This window comes from Toxorhynchites rutilus, chromosome 3, assembly GCF_029784135.1.
Source record: "Toxorhynchites rutilus septentrionalis strain SRP chromosome 3, ASM2978413v1, whole genome shotgun sequence".
Lineage (NCBI taxonomy): Eukaryota > Metazoa > Arthropoda > Insecta > Diptera > Culicidae > Toxorhynchites > Toxorhynchites rutilus.
Genome location: NC_073746.1, coordinates 304780749 through 304799884, shown reverse-complemented (window position 1 = coordinate 304799884; position 19136 = coordinate 304780749). Strand labels below are relative to the sequence as shown.

Below are 19136 nucleotides of genomic sequence, written 5' to 3'. Positions count from 1 at the left end.
AATGTTATTCGTTATGATAGATGCGTAGATATATTTCCTATCAATTGATGCAAAAACCTTTGCGATCTATTGAGAAATGCTCGAGTTGTAAGCGTTCCAAATCTTGCATTTTTTCCTACTTGTTCAGTGCCTAGATTTCCATTTCACCCCCTATATCTTCCGGTTAGACGTAGTCCTACATCAAAATTGAACTGGAAATGGCTATAAAGCCATGAGCTAAGGAAAAGGACAGTTTCTTGAAGGCATTTTTCTTTCTTGGCTGAATTCAAATCGATTCAAACATTATGATGAATGAATGCAGGTAGTTAGATAGAATCTATAACAGATAAAAAAAAAGTTGATGGGTCTGGGCCCAGAGGCACAGACGCGATCTTGACATAGGACTGTGATTGTGTGTAGTAATTGCATTTGAATTGAGTTTTTTCATTGTTCAAAATCTGTACTTTTGTCTTTTTTGATACATCAAATGGAAATCATGAACATATGCGTGAGTATACCTTTTCGAAATTCTAAATCAGCAGCCGGTTAAATTCATTAATTGCATTTTTTGCATAACCAAAAAACATGCTCGATATAATAACATCCTGGACCACAACTCCATAAATTGTTAGTAGCAAGGCCTATACGTCAAACGTGAATTGAGCACGAATTGATTGGACAACAACCTGAACTTCAATCTCATAAAATTTCTAACGACGTTTAACATTTTGAGCTAACATTCCTAGAGGAACTTCGCCGTTTTTTTTTCGAGATTTCCGTCTAGTTGAGATTTCTATGCCAAATGTAACACGCCTTGAATGCATTCTGAGCGGCATGCTCTAGAGAATATGCGTGACCACAGTGCAAGCCGACCAGAACGGGAATCGAACCCGAACCCCCGGCATGTTAGGTTTGACGGTAACCACTCGGACACGGGAGCACTAAATTCCTAAATCATCCCTCCATTGATTCTGACAACTGATATATGCAAATCGATATATCGGCAAATCGAGAATAATTGAGGGGCTTAGAATGAAAGGGGTGTAAGTGATTTCATCGATTTCTCTACATCGACTCTCTCTTTTGGTCATAACTTAGCTGCAAATACATTCCCAGCATTATTTGACAATGCGGAAGACAGGTCAGAGTCTCATCTATCGGATTCTATAGCAAACTCAAATTGGAACGTTTTTGCCGTTGAGTTATTAACTGAAGAAAAAGTTGATGAAGAGAAATCGATCAAGTCACTTACACCCCTTGCATTCTAAGTCCCTCAATTCATAATACATTATGCTCGTTGCGTTGGGGGGGGGGGGAAAACGAGGCTAGTAAAATCGAAAAAAACATACCAATTTGAATCATCAAATTGTTAACTTTTTTACTATATTCACTGTTCATGTCTTGAGCCAAAACAATTTTGGATAAATTTCCTGTCCAATGGTATATAACACAACATATGTCGCGATAACGATTTTGAGTAATATGCGTTTGAAAACTATTCATTAAGAGTTATACATTTTTCGTAGACTTAGAGTTACCCCCCTATATAGAAATCAAAGACATAGTCCCATGTCAAATTACACAGGAAATGAATTGAACTGAAAAATATCCATTGAGTCATGACATTAATGGAAAGAAATTAGCAAAAAAAATCTGTAATATGTAACTATAGTTTCCAGGTTTTAATAAATCTTCTTCTGTAGGAGTCTTAAACCACTGCGACCATTAGTTAGTTTACTGTTGTGGTGAAAAATAGTCTTACAAATCTATAGAAATATAGATAATTCTTTAGCTATGCTAAGCTTGGCTCTACACTGAGCTAGCTTTGTGCATAAGTTGAGAGTGTATATTGAAGCAAATAACTACGATTATTTTCGCCATGACATTGATATATTCAGATTGTGTCTTCCTTTTGTAATAGGGCTTGAGTACAATAATGTATTATTGAATAATTGTATAAATTGTATGAAGTATAAATTGAGTAATTTAAGTGTCTACAAAAATACACGTTCATATAAAGCTGTGAATTTTTGATACGAAATCCGGACCTACCTCATGTTGCTTCCCTTTTATATATGTGATGATAAAATCGTATTCTTAAACATCTTTGTGTTAGCTTGTATGCTTTAAGGTAGTACGATTTACGAATCAACATTTTTTGAACACAACATAGACACTGCAGGCAATGAAGTTTTTAAAAAATTTCGTGCATAAAAATTGATTCAATTCAGATTATCAATATATTATATAAACGTACCTTTCAAAGTTCGAAATGTTTCGTTTATCAATAATAATGGTATTTCATATTTGTAACAGACAATAAATAGAATATAACAAATGGACATTTCAGAATAATACATTCACAACCAGTTTCTTTTATTTGAATTCAACTGCAGAGAAAGTTGTAATACAAATGGGCCCATTTCTAATAAGAGATCTGTTTTTTTTCGATGCTTCACTGGAAGGTTTAAGTACCCATGAATTGATGTTCAATACTCGACTGTAATACGGAATCTAATTTTTTCTACCAATGGAGCCGAGAACGTAAAATAAAAAGTTTATATTTGTCGTCATCCAAACATTTCATTTCTGAGGGGGTAAAACTCTAACATTGTTTTTCCTCAGAAAATGACCACCGTAACCCGAACGAAATTCATTTCCCAGAGGGACAAAAAAGGTCGCCACGTTGTGACTAATTTCAAAAAATAACAATCCTCACCCAAACGACCCCGGCTCATCATTCATAGGATGCTCTCGGCATTTGGGCCAAGATATGAACCCACGTTCACCCAGATTATATGAAAATAGTTCAAAGCGCACAGTCACACGGTCCATTACCACCAACGCTGATAACAAGCCTGCTCACCCAATAATTGCCGAAGCGGGGTGTCTCGATGGACAGATTTCCTGTCGCCGTGGAACCTGCTCCGAAGTACCATTACCTCGCACGGTTGTATTTTTTTCCCTTGAAAACCGGATAGAGAAAATTTCGGAGCTTTTCACGGTAGTCTTCCGTTTGCCATTCGCAGCGCCAGAAAGCATTGTGTTCTGCTGCATTACATTACAGCGGTGAAGTGTAGTGTAATTTCTTCCCATCGATATCACTGAACTTCACAAGGATAAGTGAGTATCGAGTAGAGAGTAAATTGATGAATTGAACTCTCGTGTATCATTTGTAGCTGCGGGATGGAGCCAACCAATGCAGTTGTGACGAAATCTTCATCGTCAACATCGCCGTGTAATGCTAGTTTAGTGACTTTGAAGCAGTGTTGAAAAAAAAATCATCTTTGCTAAGCTCAAATACACAGATTTTCGGGCTAGGTTGTATCGAAAACCTGTATATTCCAAACGAAAATCAAAATGACAGATCCAGACAACCAGTGAATATGTTTTGAAGGTTATTTCTCCACTCATTTTCATCTTGATTATTCAAAATGCCAGAATTGAATTTCATTTTAGCCAAATGAATATCAGCTGTTGTTTACTTTTAACCTGATGCAGCTGTGTGCGGTTGGTTTTCATTTATGCCGATGCTATCGTTAAACAAAATCCTTCGCGATTTCTTGCAAAGTTCGTTTCATCGAACTCTGGCGTTTTTGTTCTCTAAATGGTCCACTCTGACTAATTTTTTTGTTTTTGAATTTTGACTCAAAATCAATGCCAGAACGAATATCGTTTCGAATATGATGAATATCAATTTGTTGCCTTCGATATTCGAAGTACAGTAGGACCCCGATTATCCGCAAAATAGTCGGGCTAGATCACCGCATATAACGAAAATCGCGGATAACGCAATAAAGAGCTAAAAATGAGGTGCAAGCAGAAAAAAGGTATTTTAGCATGAAACTATGTTTGTACAATACATAAATTATTGAACTATCCATCTGTAAGGTCGTGTACATTAGTGATCAGGCAACGTGAAAGCCATGACCAAAACAGAAGAGCAAGACTCTACCCATTGACAAATTTCTGGAAGGTTTATCAAATTACTAGGCATTCGCGGATAATCCGCACCTCCGAAATATGTGTTTGAGATCAGCATTAGGCATGAATGATATCCGCTCACTCGCACCTGTGTTTCATTCCATTCCTTTTTTTTTTTGTTTTTCGCCCATGTGGGAAAAATGGGTGGGTTATATCTATGATATAATGGCAGGGTTAACCATTGGGACTACCATTGTCTTAGTAAGTATAGTCAACCCTCCTATAACGCGGTACTCTTATAGCGCGGTCTCCGTTCAACCACGTCTTATCAGTTCTTTTCGGGCAACCAATGCATGATTTGAACTGAATATGTTTATATAAACATTCAAGATAATTTCTTAACCGTTTACGACATCGGTTTCAGGCAAGCTCCGGCTTAGAGGGTATGATTCGCAAGTCAAAATGTGCTGCAAAATTAGCTGTCATTGCCAAACCTATCGAACTACTCGGTGAGTCAAGGCAGATCTATGGAAATTTGCGGACTGCTCACGAGACTTCTCGTGTTTCGCGTTCCGTCTGTTACTGATGGATCACGAAATAACCACTGTTTTCTACACTTGAAGGTTAAATCCTTGGTTTCCCAAGAATCTAACAAGGCCTACCGATGCCTCGCCTTCGTCTCATCCACATCGAAGGAAACGATCTCATTCGTGGAATCCGAACAAATGAAGCGTTCAAGTTTGCCCCAAAGTTTGCCGAAAAATCAATACAATTATCGAATTTTACTCGCTAACCGGGCTGCAAAACAGCAAAAGCAATACTTCGAATTGAAGATAACATCTATTTTTGATACATAACTGTTTGCATCCCCGTTAAGGTACGCCCTGTTACAGATAAGTCCAGTTGAAGATAGTCCAGTTAGGGAATGACTTCTGTATATGACGGGGTAATGGACACCATAAGCGAGTGTCTTCCGGGCTGCGGCAACATGAGCAATTGTACAGCGAAAAATGATATCAATACTAGGAGGATGGCAGCGATTATCATGCGAGGAGCTATTGACATCGGCATTACATTGCATCACAAAAATTAAACGAAATGAAATATCTTCATGACTCATGTTCATAATTCTCAATGACTCAATTCATTCTATGATAGATTGAGAAGTAGAACCAATACGACTTGATTGTGATAGTCTGCAAACGAACATTATTCCACCGAAAAAGCTACTTTTCAGGGCTACTATTTAGAGTTTCAAAAGAATTAAACTAATAGATTTCTGAACAATGAAAACAATTACTTTTAGAAAAACAACTGTTCTGAACAGTTACAGTCCTATGTCAAACATCCGCCCGTGCCCCTAGGCTCAGACCCATCTACTTTAAGTTTTTTTTTTATTATTTCCTTTTATGATCTCTCATTGGTCTCTATACTACGCGGTACGAATGATGTGATTTGTACTCATTCTGAGTTTCTTATAGCGCGGTTTCCATATAACGCGGTACGCACTCACCGGAGGGTTGACTGTATTTTGTATTGTATTGAATACATTATCGATTGAATGAAATTCAGTTTTAAAGGTAAGTAGGTACGGAACATTCTCGTTCAATATGGGATGAAGGTGGTCCAAACGTTCGTAATGGTTCAATCGTGTTCTACACTGATGGGTCGAAAATGGGAATCAGAACAGGTGTCGGAGTGTATGGTCCCAGAACACAAATCTCTGTGGCTATGGAAAACTGGACAACAGTTTTTCAGGCTGATATAACTGGAATAATAGAATGTTTAAATGTTTGCCTCAAAATGAAATATAGACATACTAACATCTGCATATTCTTAGACAGTCAAACGGCACTTAAAACTTTAAACGCCTTTAATTGCACTTCAAAAATTGTCTAGGAATGCATCTTCCTTTTACGGCAATCAAGTCAGATAAGTTCGGTACAATTGTACTGGATTCCTGGCCATTGCGGTATAGCGGGCAACGAGCGAGCAGATGAACTTGCCAGGAATGGCTCAAAATCGGCAGAACAAACGTATGGGAAAAAGGATGTACTTCCAGTTTTCATGAATTCAAACCGTTTAGAGATTAGCGAATTGTAATGTATAGCATATCAAACGAATCATAGAGAATTTCCGATTCGATTGGTATGCGAATCATGAGAATTCGTTCACAGTGAAAATAGTTATGAACGTTTACTTTATTTCATAAAAACGTGACCTGTTTTCTGATCTGGCACCCTTCCCGAGAGACGCAGTTCTACGTCAAAAAAGTCATTTACACGGAAATAAAATCATATTCGTTACTCGTGATTATTTGTTGATATTCTAAGTCACTGCTTTGAAGCATGTTTTGATGTTTGCTCATTCTGATCGTAATTGATTCCAACTGATGGCACTGACAGTGCTAGATGGCGCAGTACTACAACCTTCAGGCGATATCGCTAGTTAATTGAAATTCCCGAATCAAACTCACGCACAAGTCACCCTCCGAGAAGGAAATTTCATTCACGTTGATTGATTCTTGAGACCATCCCGAGATACCGATCCAAGCTGCGATTCGTGGCATATTTGCTTTTTGGTAGGAAAGATACTTCACACAAACAAGTCAAAAACAACCACACTTCAGATGATTCCACTTGGGCCGAAATAGAGAGATGGAAAACCAAGAGAAAACAGTCTTTAATCAACGAGTTTTCCCCTTCATCGGAGAATTTGCTTTTCTCAGCATCTTCCGCCAATGTGGTCCACACAAACGCAACCGAGGGATCCCTCTACCCGATATTGTCTCGCTCACTTGGTAGAGAATGTGGCTTATGGGGAGCAACTTTGTCCGAAAAAAAAGGGTGCCCGAAACAGTGGAGGTGGGCGGATTGCTTTTAGCCAAACTATGGTAACCACAGGTAAATGTGTGCCGGAAAAGCGAACGAACAGTGAGACGAGCTCATGTCTATGTTTTGGGTGGCTACAAAAAATGGTTTGGGAGTGTTTTAGTTATGTTGACTTCAGGCAACATTTTATTCTAAAAAATGACAGTTGGAGGAAAGTTATACTTGTGCTGACTTTGCTGATACAAAGTTTTGTTTGTTCTCTCATAACATGGGGCCGAGTACGATCAAGTCCAACGAACTTATCAGAAATAGTTAAAGCTTATACATTGGAAATTTTACAGAAATCTGGATAAATTATTTGATTGTAAGGTTCATACTTCTAACTCTTTCGCGTACAACGTCGAACGACACACGTGGCGATTAGACTGTGCCAGAACGTATAACATCGAGCCTCACTCGTGATGTATCGATGTGAAATGATTGCATAGCTTCAGGCGCAGGGTGTTCGTGGGGAAGCCTAGCAAGGCTCAAAACTTGTCTCATTCACCGGTACAACTTAGGTACGCACGCACTGTATAGTATGGGGTCTACTCGTTGTGTTCGTGTTTGGTTCATACTGTTTGGAATTAAATAATATGGCAAAGAGTTAATTTTCTTAGACATATGTATATCCATTGGATTCTAACCGGAGCCTGCAATAGCAATGAAAGGTTGAAAGTTTACATCCACGAAACGTTTACTGAACATTTTGTGATAATACTCTTTCCACTGCTTAAGTGGGATTGTTTCAGAAACAGGAATCTGCTACAATTTTTTACAACGGTCCATCTCTCCAGGCGACAAAGTCCGCACCTGTCCTGGCCGCTATCCGAAGTTGAAAGGTGAATCAGGAATAACGGGCCACTTATGTTGGGCATGTCTGCTTCGTTATTTTGGTGAGCCAATTAGTACTTTTCGAGGTATAATTTTCATACAGAAAGCCAACAGAGTTTTGTTCGTCGGAGACTTTCGAAAAATTGCACTTAGCTTCAAGCGATAAACGCCAAAATTTCACGACAATCTGACCCCTCTTTCACATATCACAATAAAACTATTTTCAGCTAAAGCTGATCCAAATCAACATTTAAGAGTTTGGAAACGGGCCTACTAGGAAAACAGTTTAACAATTATCATCTCTTGTTTGAAAAAGAGGCGTCACTTAAGGGAGAACCCTAATATGGATGGTCGAAAACTGAAGAATTTTTGTGAATGTTTTTTTTTCGAATGTTGGAATTAAAGTTGAGTGTTAGAATATTTTGGTAATTGGTTAAGGTATATTTGAAGATTTTTTTTTTATTTTTTAGATGCCAATATAATGATTATTATGACCTTTAGCAGCTGAGCGCGTGGATGCTCTTTCTAAACTGGTAGTTCGTTTTTCTCAGAATCTAGTAAACCTATCTGGCTGAAATGCATGTAAAAACAATTAAAAATGTATTATCTAAATTGATAAGAAGCAATTTTCGGATATCTCAATAATAGTGACTTTCGTTGTGACTTAAATAGTGACTTTCGTTGTTTCGAAGTGAAGTTGCATTAGGGTCACCATGAAAAAAAACATTTTTTTTTCACAACTTCTTTTTTCATAACTGACCCGACAAACTTTTCGTTTTTTGTTATTGAAGGTATTGACCTTCAAACATTCACGTTTTCTTACTGAGCGCAAGTTCATGAGTCCAATCGCAAAATTGTTCATTGATTGATCTTCTTATCGACCCCGTAAAATTAACTTTTACTGAAAAATTCCTAGTACTTCTACCAAAACTCATCATTTTTATATCAGATTATTTTCAGACGAAATTCTCGTTCAAGATTTTTAAACCACTTGCATATAACATGTTTCTCCGTTAAATGGGATAAATGTTTGAAACAGAAGATATGATAGAATGAAGACAGAACCCTCCCCTTTTCTCCCCTTAAAGAGAGGGGAGGAGTGTCTATTCACCATAGAAACGTTTCGTGCCCCCTAAAATCTTCGCATGCCAAATTTGGCTCCGTTTGCTTGATTATTTTTCGAGTTATGCAGAAATTTGTTTTCCATTTGTATGACAGCCCACCCTAAAAGGGAGGCGACGAGTGTCTAACCACCATCGAAACATTTATTGCGCCCTAAAACCTCCATATACCCAATTTGGTTTCGTTTTCTTGATTAATTCTCGAGTAATGCAGAAATTTGTGTTTCATTTGTATAGCAGCCCTCCCTTAGAGAGGGGGGTGGAGTATCTAACCACCATACAAACATTTATTGCACCCTTAAACCCCCACATGCGAAATTTGGTTGCATTTGCTTGATTAATTCTCGAGTAATGCGGAAATATGTGTTTCATTTGTATGGCAGCCCCCCTTAGAGTGAGGAGAAGGGTCTCAAACTATCATGAAAACCTTCCCCGGTCCCAAAAACCCCTACATACCAATTTTCATGTCGATCGGTTCAATATTTTCCGAGTCCATAAGAATCAGACAGACAGAAATCCATTTTTATATATATACTAGCTGACCCGGCAAACCTCGTCCCTCCCAAAATTTGTTTTTTGTTATCAATACCTTCAAACATTCACGTTTTTTACTATGAGCAAGTTCATGGGTCCAATCACAATTTTCATTTGTATGACAGCTCACCCCAAGAGAGGGGGAAGGGAGGAGTGTCGTACCACCATAGAAACATTTATGGCATCCTGAAACCTCCACATGCCAAATTGAGTTCCGTTTGCATGATTAGTTCTTGAATTATGCGGAAACGTATGCTTCATTTGTATGGCAGCACCCCTCCCCCCTCAGAGAGACGGGATGAGTGTCGATTCGCTATAGAAACGTTTTGTGTCCCCTAAAACCTTCGCATGTCAAATTTGGTATTTGGTATTAGTTTTCGAGTCATGCAGAAATTTGTATTTCATTTGTATTGCAGCTCTCCCTAAGAGAGGGAGTAAAAGTATCTCACCACCATAGAATCATTTATTGCACCCTAAAACCTCCACTTGCCAAATTTGGTTTCGTTTGCTTGATTAATTCTCGAGAAATGCAGAAATTTGTGTGTCATTTGTATGGCAGCTCTCCTTAAAGAGGGGGGGGGGGGTATCTTACCATCATAGAATCATTTATTGCACCCTAAAACCTCCACATGCCTAATTTGATTGCATTTGCTTGATTAATTCTTAAGAGATGTAGAAATTTGTGTTTCATTTGTATGGCAGCCCCCCTTTAGAGAGGGGGGAGGGGTCTCAAACTATCATGAAAACCTTCCTCGGCCCCAAAAACCCCTACATACCAATTTTCATGCCGATCGGTTCAGTATAATAGTATAAGTTTCCGAGTCCATAAGAATCAGACAGACAGACAGACAGAAATCAATTTTTATATATATAGATAGATATCAAAACTGTCTTAGACAACATTCAGAGGGAAAAACAATCAATTATCGCAAAATGTTTGTCTTGGTAAGCTCTAAAAGTCGTCCTAAGACAGTTTTGCTATAGAATTTGAAAGAAATAAAGATAAAGCAAAAAAACGTTTTTTCATCAACTTTAAAAAACGCTATTTTGAACAACATGAAAATGAGCGCTCCATCATATGTAACAACTTTGTCGAAGACAGTTCTTGTCTAGAGAATAATTGTCGAACTGTAGATGCTAATTTCCAAATAAATTCCTTCTTTGGACCATTGTGCATTGTAACTTTCGAAGTAAATTTCAAAAGTTAAATATCATATGGTTCTGTTGTTATTGTTATACAATTTATGTGGGGAAATTTATTGAGTAATATTTTCCTAACACACAAGCGACTTAAGTGATTCGCTTTCGTTTTTGTATGTTTTTCCCCTGTTGGGTGTGAGCCACTGCGTCCATTATTTTGAACTATTGTGGTATACCCCATTTTTTGTACTACTCTTCAAGCTTCTCTACTGCTCATTGATGAAGGAGTAGACTGAAAGCTGTGGTGAGATAGGTGCCAATCAGGAATACTCTGTTTGATAAAAGTTATAATCCTGATCGGCGATGCAGACCAAATTTCCTTGGGCTCCAGAATAGCCTTATCAAGGTGTTGAAGTCTGCGTCTTGTTAGAGCTCCGCAGTTACAAAGCAAGTGTTCCGAGGTTTCGCTTTCGGCATTACAAAAGCGATAAATATCATAAATATCATATCATGTGCTAAACCTATGTTTTGAGGATGGTATTTACTCGGACAGTGTCCTGTTACAAGACCAGTGAATGTGCTGAAGTCTTTCTTATTAAGACTCATCAGGTGTTGAGTAATTTTAATACTCCGTATGATAATTTTTTTTTTGCCTGGTTAAGTTGTACAGCCATCCAGTTGGCTGTTACTTCCCGGTCTTCCCATTTCTTTTGCTCACTTTTCAGCACACAGTCAGAAATTCCACAGAATGGTTCTGGACCAGTGAAGGGTGAGCTTAAGCCGTTCCTGCCAAGTTCATCTGCTCGCTCGTTGCTTAGTTTCCTTGCTGATATGAATATGATATGATAGGCGATTTTTTTGTGACGATATCCACGCAAAAAAGGTAGGAGAGAGGATTCCAGAACATGCTCGTAATCCTTGAATTATGTGAAAGCTATCTTGAGCTTTCCGGTTGCACAGAATCCCGCCCGAACCATGCACGAGCCTCCACCAAAATTCCTGGTTGAAAAATACTGTTCCTTCTCCCGAAAATCACACCAGTACCCGTTGAAACCGCCAGCACCATCTTAATTGAACTTTTTTTTCGTCAGTGAAGATAACCTATACATTGAAGAATTTTTCGTTATGGTATATAGAAAAATGTATTCTTTTGGAAACATTCTTTGTTACAACATACCATGTCCACTGTCGGTTCATGTGAGCTTTGGCAAAACTCAAACGTCTTCCGATTCGAGATGGTGTAAGATGAGAAGCTTTAATCGTTTAAACCCTCTTTATGTGAGGGTTTTTTACCAAAATTTGACGAATTGTCACCCGAGTAACATTTGAATTGAAATATTGCTTTATTTGCATAAGCGAATTTGAGATATTCGAAGCTGTTCTAGCTATTTCCCGCTTATCCCGGTCAGAGGGCTTCGATTTACGTGGAGCAATCTCCTTCTTACCGTATCCGTCAAAGGATTCGTCAAATAATTGAGCACTACTTGATGGGATCGTTCAATCCAACGAGAATTTTTTCTGATACCAACATTTTCTTGGTGAAATGCATGGATTTGTATTTATTTTCCCTCTGTGAGCACCTTTTCCAGATTTATTGATCAAAATATTTAAAACAACGGAACAATGTAACTGGTCTTATAGAAACTTGACACTTGAAAAATACAAAACCGTTTACGCTCAGCGCTAGCACACACACATATGAAAATAATACAGTGTATGGTAGTCACCAATACCAATACACTACAATATAAGTTGAAGCATTGTTTGTTTACAATGGCACAAAGCAGCAAGATCATCACCTGGTCTTATAGAAGTTGGACAGAGTGTATTTCCTTTTGAGGCAGACATTTAAACATTCTATTATTGCAGCTATTTCTGCCTGAAAAACTGTTGGCCAGCTTCCCATAGCCACATTAATTTTAGTTCTGGGACCGTACACTCCGGCACCTGTTCTGATTCCCATTTTCGACCCATCAGTGTAGAGCGTTTTTCTTAGCCTCTAGCTGAACATGTTGGTTCAAAGGCAATAGGTGAAGGATAGCATCCAATGCCTTTCAGTTTTGAAACATTCTAGCGATATCCTCATCTCTCTTCTACCAAAGTACTATACCCGATTGGAATCATTCCATTTGAAACAGACAAATACCTATAAGACTAGCTTCTCAATCATTCTTCTCCAGCTTACTGAACCAGAAATAAAAGTTGTTTCTCGTTGTCGCTGATTGACACTTTCTCCCGCCTTATCTCTTACAGGATTACCACGACGACATACGGCAGGAGCAAATGTGGGAAATGCAAGCACTCAATTCGGCTCAGAACGGTAAGATGAGATATTTCAGCCATTCCCCATCACTTCACAGCTCAATAATGCTGCTCTCTTATCACCTCGCCCTACGGCACCAGCAGCAACTAACGGCACTGGTGTGAACTGCAATGGCACTACCACCTCCGGTACCACCATCTCGAACGGCCACATGAACACCAACGGCAGCGTGGCACTCAATGGAAACAGTATCAATGGTAATCCGGAAATGATGCACCACCACCAGAGCAGCGGTGCGGATTCTATCGTATCGAACGGTGGTGGAATCCTATCGGCAACGGTGGCCGCGGCGGCAGCTGCGGCATCCACCGCACCGCCAACCAGCGGTTCGGAGGTTTCCACAAGCCAGCACCACTCCCAGCATAGCACGAATTTAACCTCAGCCTCCTCCCACCACCACCACATCCAGCAGCAGCATCAACAGCAGCAGCAGCAGCAGCAGCAACATCACCACCATCATCATCAGTTCCTCTCGAGCAGCGCTGCGGATGCAGTCGCAGCGGCCGCCACCGATTTGAGTAATCTGATGCCAGTCGACGTGAACATGACGTCGGCTAGTCACTTCGTGAACTGTAAGTTATCCTGATGCTGATGCTTGCTTTCAGCTGGGGGCGGGATGGTCGCTTCGTGGAAGCTGGAATTACATCCATGTTGAGTTGGATCGTGCAATCTGGTCGTTTGACTTAGCTATCTTGTCGTCTGTTGGAATTTGTGGCTCTGAAAAATTATAGATAGAATTCGCTTTATGGAATTCGTTTCACGATGACAATTTTTTCTAGCTATTTTCTAGCGATTGAAAAATTGGGTCATTTAAAAACAATCTGCGTATATCGGGCAAAACTTAATACAAGGGAACTTGTGTAAACTAGTTTCCTCAGCGAACCATTTTCAAGGATCGACGAAATCGAACCCCTCCTGAAGCATATCACCACTTGCGATGAAAAATGAGTAGAATACAGGGATACGGTCAACGGTAATGGGCAATGAATCATGAATGCATGAATCATAGAATATGTGTTTTAACGGGCCGTGAGAACCAGGCAAGGGATCGACTTCAACTTCAGAGAACAGAATCCTTACATGAGGAAAAACACATATTTACCTTTGAAAAAAATTTAATTATTGAAACAGTTATTGTTGTTGGTGGCAATATAGTTGCCACTGCCCGTTAACCCCAAAAACACTTTATTGCGCCTTTAGTTATGCAAAAATCAAAACAATATTTCTAGTACAGCGATACCAATTAATTCAGCGATTTACAATATTTCTAAAACTTTTTTTTTATATAGAATTTAAAAGAAAAAATTCAAATTTTGAAACATTCATCAAATACTTTATTGATTTTATTGAAAAAAGTACGTGATCTTACACAGTAGAACCCAAATAGTAAATTTACAGTGAAAAACTTTTCAACATGATGCATTTTCAACCAATTTAAACAGAATTTTTCGCCGGCTCTCTAAAATCGTGGTTTTGACGTAGGACTACGTCTTTCATTTCTGTACCGGGGTGTAAGTTCAAAGTTTCGATAACGAGAAAGTGACGCTGGACTGCAAGCTTTTGAACATTAATATTTCATTACCGGCTGAATGGAGTGGTATAATAATCACTTCATCCGAAAGATAAAATATCAACAAATTATATGATTGTCACTTATTGGTCCGAACAATCGTTTCAATAGCTTAAAAATTGCTTTGAAAGCAAGCAATGATTTCATCATAACAATCTAGCTCATTGATGATGATTGATGATCGCAATGTGTTCCCGAACACGAACGCAAAATCTATACACCTGGAGAAATCGTCATAGCGAATACATACAAGCTGTGATTTGTTTTGCGCGTACTTTCACTAGCATCAGTTTCTGTTCTGCTTTCGCATGGAACAGTCATGAAAAATTGTTTTTTGTAATGCGTCCGAGCGAAGGCATATTCGCACCCATTTACTCATTCGGTTTGGTGTTCCCGTGATGCAATCCAATAGCATCAGTTTCTGTTCTGCTTTTGCATGGAACAGTCATGAAATTGCCACATCTCAATAAAAACGAAATGAATTTTATGCAAGGTTATATAGACTTTATTTCGTTTTCACCGTAAAATGGCGCCCTCAGTTTCTATTCCGCGTATGGAGTGATCATGAAAAATCTCGTGTTATTCTACCGAAAACAAAAATGAATCATGTATCAAACATCTTCAGTTGCTTTTACAAGGCCACTCAAATTCCATCGGTTCGTTTCGGGACCACCAACAAGTTCGAGAAAGTTGAATTTTATGTTGATAACAATTCCATACTTATACTCATCCACCCACACACTAACAAGAAAAAGCAATCTTTCGAAATATTCATTCATTCATCCATTAAGAATTGATTCAGATGCAATTTCAAATAAATGATTACCGAGCTAACGGTAGTCCTACGTCTACCTTGCGGTAATATCACAGATATAACCCACTTCTTGTTTTGTTACATAAAAATAATTCCCAAATTGATATCGCACATTTTAGCAGCCCAAAAAAAAGATTTGTTATTTTTGTTAGATTTTGTTTGCTTCCTTACATAACTTCTTTAAAATATGCAAATATGAGATGACAAAAATTAAAGCCCACTGCCAAAAATAGGGATGAGAGATTAGAATCATTCAAAACCTTTCAGTAACCCCTCGTTCCCACATGTTACAAGGCTGTGCAATATTGCTTACAACCTTTCAGTGATTCAGTTGATGCGGTATGAGCAAAGTGTTATTAACGTTGGCACATAAAAGTCGATTGTTGTTGTCTACACAAAGAGTTTTCAACAAAATCTAAATGGGTGGAAAGAAAATCAGCACGCAAGTCCGAAATCTTGTTGTTCAGGATCATTTGTAGCAGATTTCGCAGCGGAAGATTGCAGGAAAGTTCGGAATAAGCCGGGGAGCAGTCCGGAGGAGGCAATGTAATGGTGTGGGGATACTTTTCCTGGACTGGTTTTATTTTTTTTTCCTACACTCTCTCTAATATAGATGCCATATTTCCGTTTTGAAGACATTTAGTTTTGTGAAAACATACTGAGTTCATGTCAAAGTATGTGAAAACAACTGTTTGCGTTTATCGAACATGATTTAGAAATATCGTGATGGTTTGCTCATTTTTGTTCATTATGACTACATTTGAAGACATTTATTCGTGTCATGTAGAGATATTTGAAAAAAACATGTGGCATCCCTCACTTACAAACTATTCCTCTCGTGAGAATGTTATCCGGCCGAAAGCGAACAAATTGCCCCGATCGAGGGTATGCCGTACTGCCCGATGGTAATCTGATGCGGAAAATATCAAATTGAGAAGTAAATGAATCCTTTCTTACCGTTTTCTTCATCTGAGATATCCACTGGGAACCCGATTCGATAAATATGATTCACAGTTATCGCCTCTGAATCGGTTTCAAGTAACAAAAACCTTAAAGAAATGATGTAGAAAATTACATCGAAAATCGCTTCCAAAGAAAATTATTTTTCATATTTCTTTAAGAATGTTACAGAAGTAAAACTTACATGGTAGGATTCTATCATTGACTAGCACGATTGCCTACAACCATTGCATTTCTATTCTTGCTGGTTAATTCTCCGGCCGGTGCGTTTTAGACACATCTCCTCTATCACTGATAAGGACACTTATTTAACGTCTCTCCAGAACTTAGTCGATAGTATGCCCAAACGTCTTCAACTTCAACATCAATTTTTAACTTTTTTGCTTTTAATGTGTGATTTGTTATTTATCCAACTCGGACTTTTACACTTGTTTTTTTTTATTTTTGTTTCGCGTGCCCTTGAAATAAAATGTTTGGTTTAAGTTTTATGAATTGAATCCAGCTATATATGATGCTGTTGTTGTTTTTATAATAAAGACTCATGAAATTGCTATTTTTACTTAACAAAATTGTTTTTTTTATTCAAATATCGCTTCAATATCGATTTCTCACAATATCGCACAGCTCATTATGTCATCATATGAAGAATCGAGGGGTTACTCAAAGGTTTTGAGTAATCAATAATCCAGAAATTGGGAAAAATTTCTAAACATCCAAGGTGTGCTTTTTTATGCCTATTACTGTGTGGGGTAAAATGTGGGATATGCTGGGAGCATACTGTGTGTATTCATTTTCGCTGATAAATTACATGAAGTTACGCGGATTGTATTTTAAACTTATCAAACAAATAGCGAATGATATAAGACAATAATGGCCATTACATTTATTTTTAAAAAAATCATTCGAGAATTGAACGTAACCGCGGATTTAAATTATTTTTAATACATAAGAGAGAACTAATCATTTGGCCACGGGAGCTTCTTTGTCCTGTAATTTAAGGCACTCCCTGGGGCCCACTAACGTATAACCTCTCTGAAGGGTCGTTTTATGGTCTGTCGTGTTGAAAACATCACTGTACATTACCGTTTCCTCTATGTCGTCACGAAGGGATTCATTTCCTTCCGTTTAGACGAACCTTTGAAAGATACACGAGCCGATCAGTCTCCGCAATTCATGAATATATCACCAACAAATTATTTGTTTTTTGGGTCGAACCATCGCACATCGAGACACATTCTCACATTTTGACCCAGGACTACGTCTTTCATTTCTATACTGCAAAGATAGATAATGGTGGTGGTGGAACATGAATATTATCGCCTGTGGTGGCAGTGCGTTGCTAGAAGAAAGGATAAATGCTGGTAATAGGGAAACAAATCTCGTGTATTGTTCTCGCTAGAACAAGAATAAATCATGTACTATTCATCTTCAGCTGTTTCTACAAAACCTTCGGTTCTTTTCAAGTCCACTAACAAGCTTAGTTGAATTGTATGTATTTCCCTGTAGAAAAAATGATTTCATACATAAAATCCATTATTTTTTATACTTAAAAAAAGACGAATGGGTAATGTCGGGTTGTTGCTGCTGATACCACTTCTTCTAAAGTGGTTTGCTTCCCGATTAGAAAATGAATTATCGGTTCGGAGCAAAACCACACAGGGGTTGAGCCTACGGTGCAACGTTCCTTATCTTGTTCTTTCCCTTATCTTCGTTATTCCCCTGGAGTAGAATGTTATGCACGGTGGATAACTACATTTGTTTTCGCAACAGCATTGATGTATTCAAAGTGTATTCCTCTATTCCTGTAGTTACCCTTCTTGGTCGATACAATTTACGGAGCACAATTTGGGCCAATCAAAGAGTGGGATTTAACGCGTTTAGATAATACTTGACATTTTACAATTATTCAATTGTTAATCTAAAAAATACTTTATTTATCGTGATAGATGCGCAGAAATATTTCTAATCAAATGATGATTTCTAATCAATCTTGGCGATCTATTAAGAAATTATCGAGTTATTTATGATCGAAATCTTGTTCAGTTTTTAGATTTTCATTTTACCCCCAACATATTCCTTTTATACGTAGTCCTACATCGAAAATTTGTAGCAACATGAAACTTCTGATATTTTGAATTGAATATTGGGCCCTATTATAGAAACCGAATCGAGGATTCGATACAATCACTATCACTATCACACCGAGTAAAATCTGAAATTATAGAAATCGAGGAAAACAGCTCGATTCGTTAGTCTGCTCGAATGTCAGTGGCCGTTCTGAAATATTTAGAAACGAATTTGAAATGTTTCACAAAGCAATATAGAAAGGATGCCAAATCTTTTTTTGAGACATCTGCTATGAAAATTATAAATATCTATATTTCCAAAAGTGTTAATATGGTTATGTTTTGGAGAAAACTGGTATTCCCACAACGAATGAAGCTTAATAGGCGTAATGCATTCATGGATGTGTAATAAAAACGACATCATGGAACGATTTGCTTTACAAAAAAAAATATTATTAGAAAATGAACTTTTTCATGTATTTTCACAACTGCAATCTATGGAATTCCGTAAGGAGTCACGCATGAATCCCACTTTTCTTGACAAAATATTTTTTTTGCATGTGATTCTCTTTTTTTTACTTATGAAGTTATATGGATCATAGAAGAAACACTTACTTTCTGTCATTCTGAACCGAGACACATTGATGGTCTCAGCTTAATCCTCAATGAATTCCTTCCACTTTTCCTTAACCGGGATTCTATTTGAACTGCCTCCACAAATACCTCGAGCAATGTTTACATTCGGTTTCATTGGTTCAACGAGTCGTTCAAACTGGTGATGATTTGTCTGTCCACTCATTTTCAGCCACTGAAATATGCTCTGGAAGTAAGTTCTGCATTCTAAATTATAACATCTATATAAATAAAAATGTAAGGCAACATCGGTTGGTAAGGGATGATCCGATTTTAGCCTCCTGTATTTTGTTGTATTCGTCTCTTCCCGTAGATCAATATAGTGGAGAGAAAAATCGGAAAATTTTCGGAAAATCCCGAAGGAAGGT

General features: G+C 38.0%; 1 protein-coding gene across 3 annotated transcripts in view; it reads left to right on the top strand.

Moving 5' to 3' along the window:
- LOC129775843 (KH domain-containing, RNA-binding, signal transduction-associated protein 2) overlaps nt 1-19136 on the top strand; it is a 144338-nt gene that overhangs the window by 99766 nt on the left and 25436 nt on the right. For 2 of the 3 annotated variants that reach the window (XM_055780989.1, XM_055780986.1), the window contains 2 exons: nt 12656-12722; nt 12806-13297. In XM_055780989.1, coding sequence (XP_055636964.1) covers nt 12656-12722; nt 12806-13297 — 559 coding nt within the window. The remainder of the gene's footprint in view (nt 1-12655; nt 12723-12805; nt 13298-19136) is intronic. The other variant, XM_055780988.1, reaches the window with a different exon arrangement.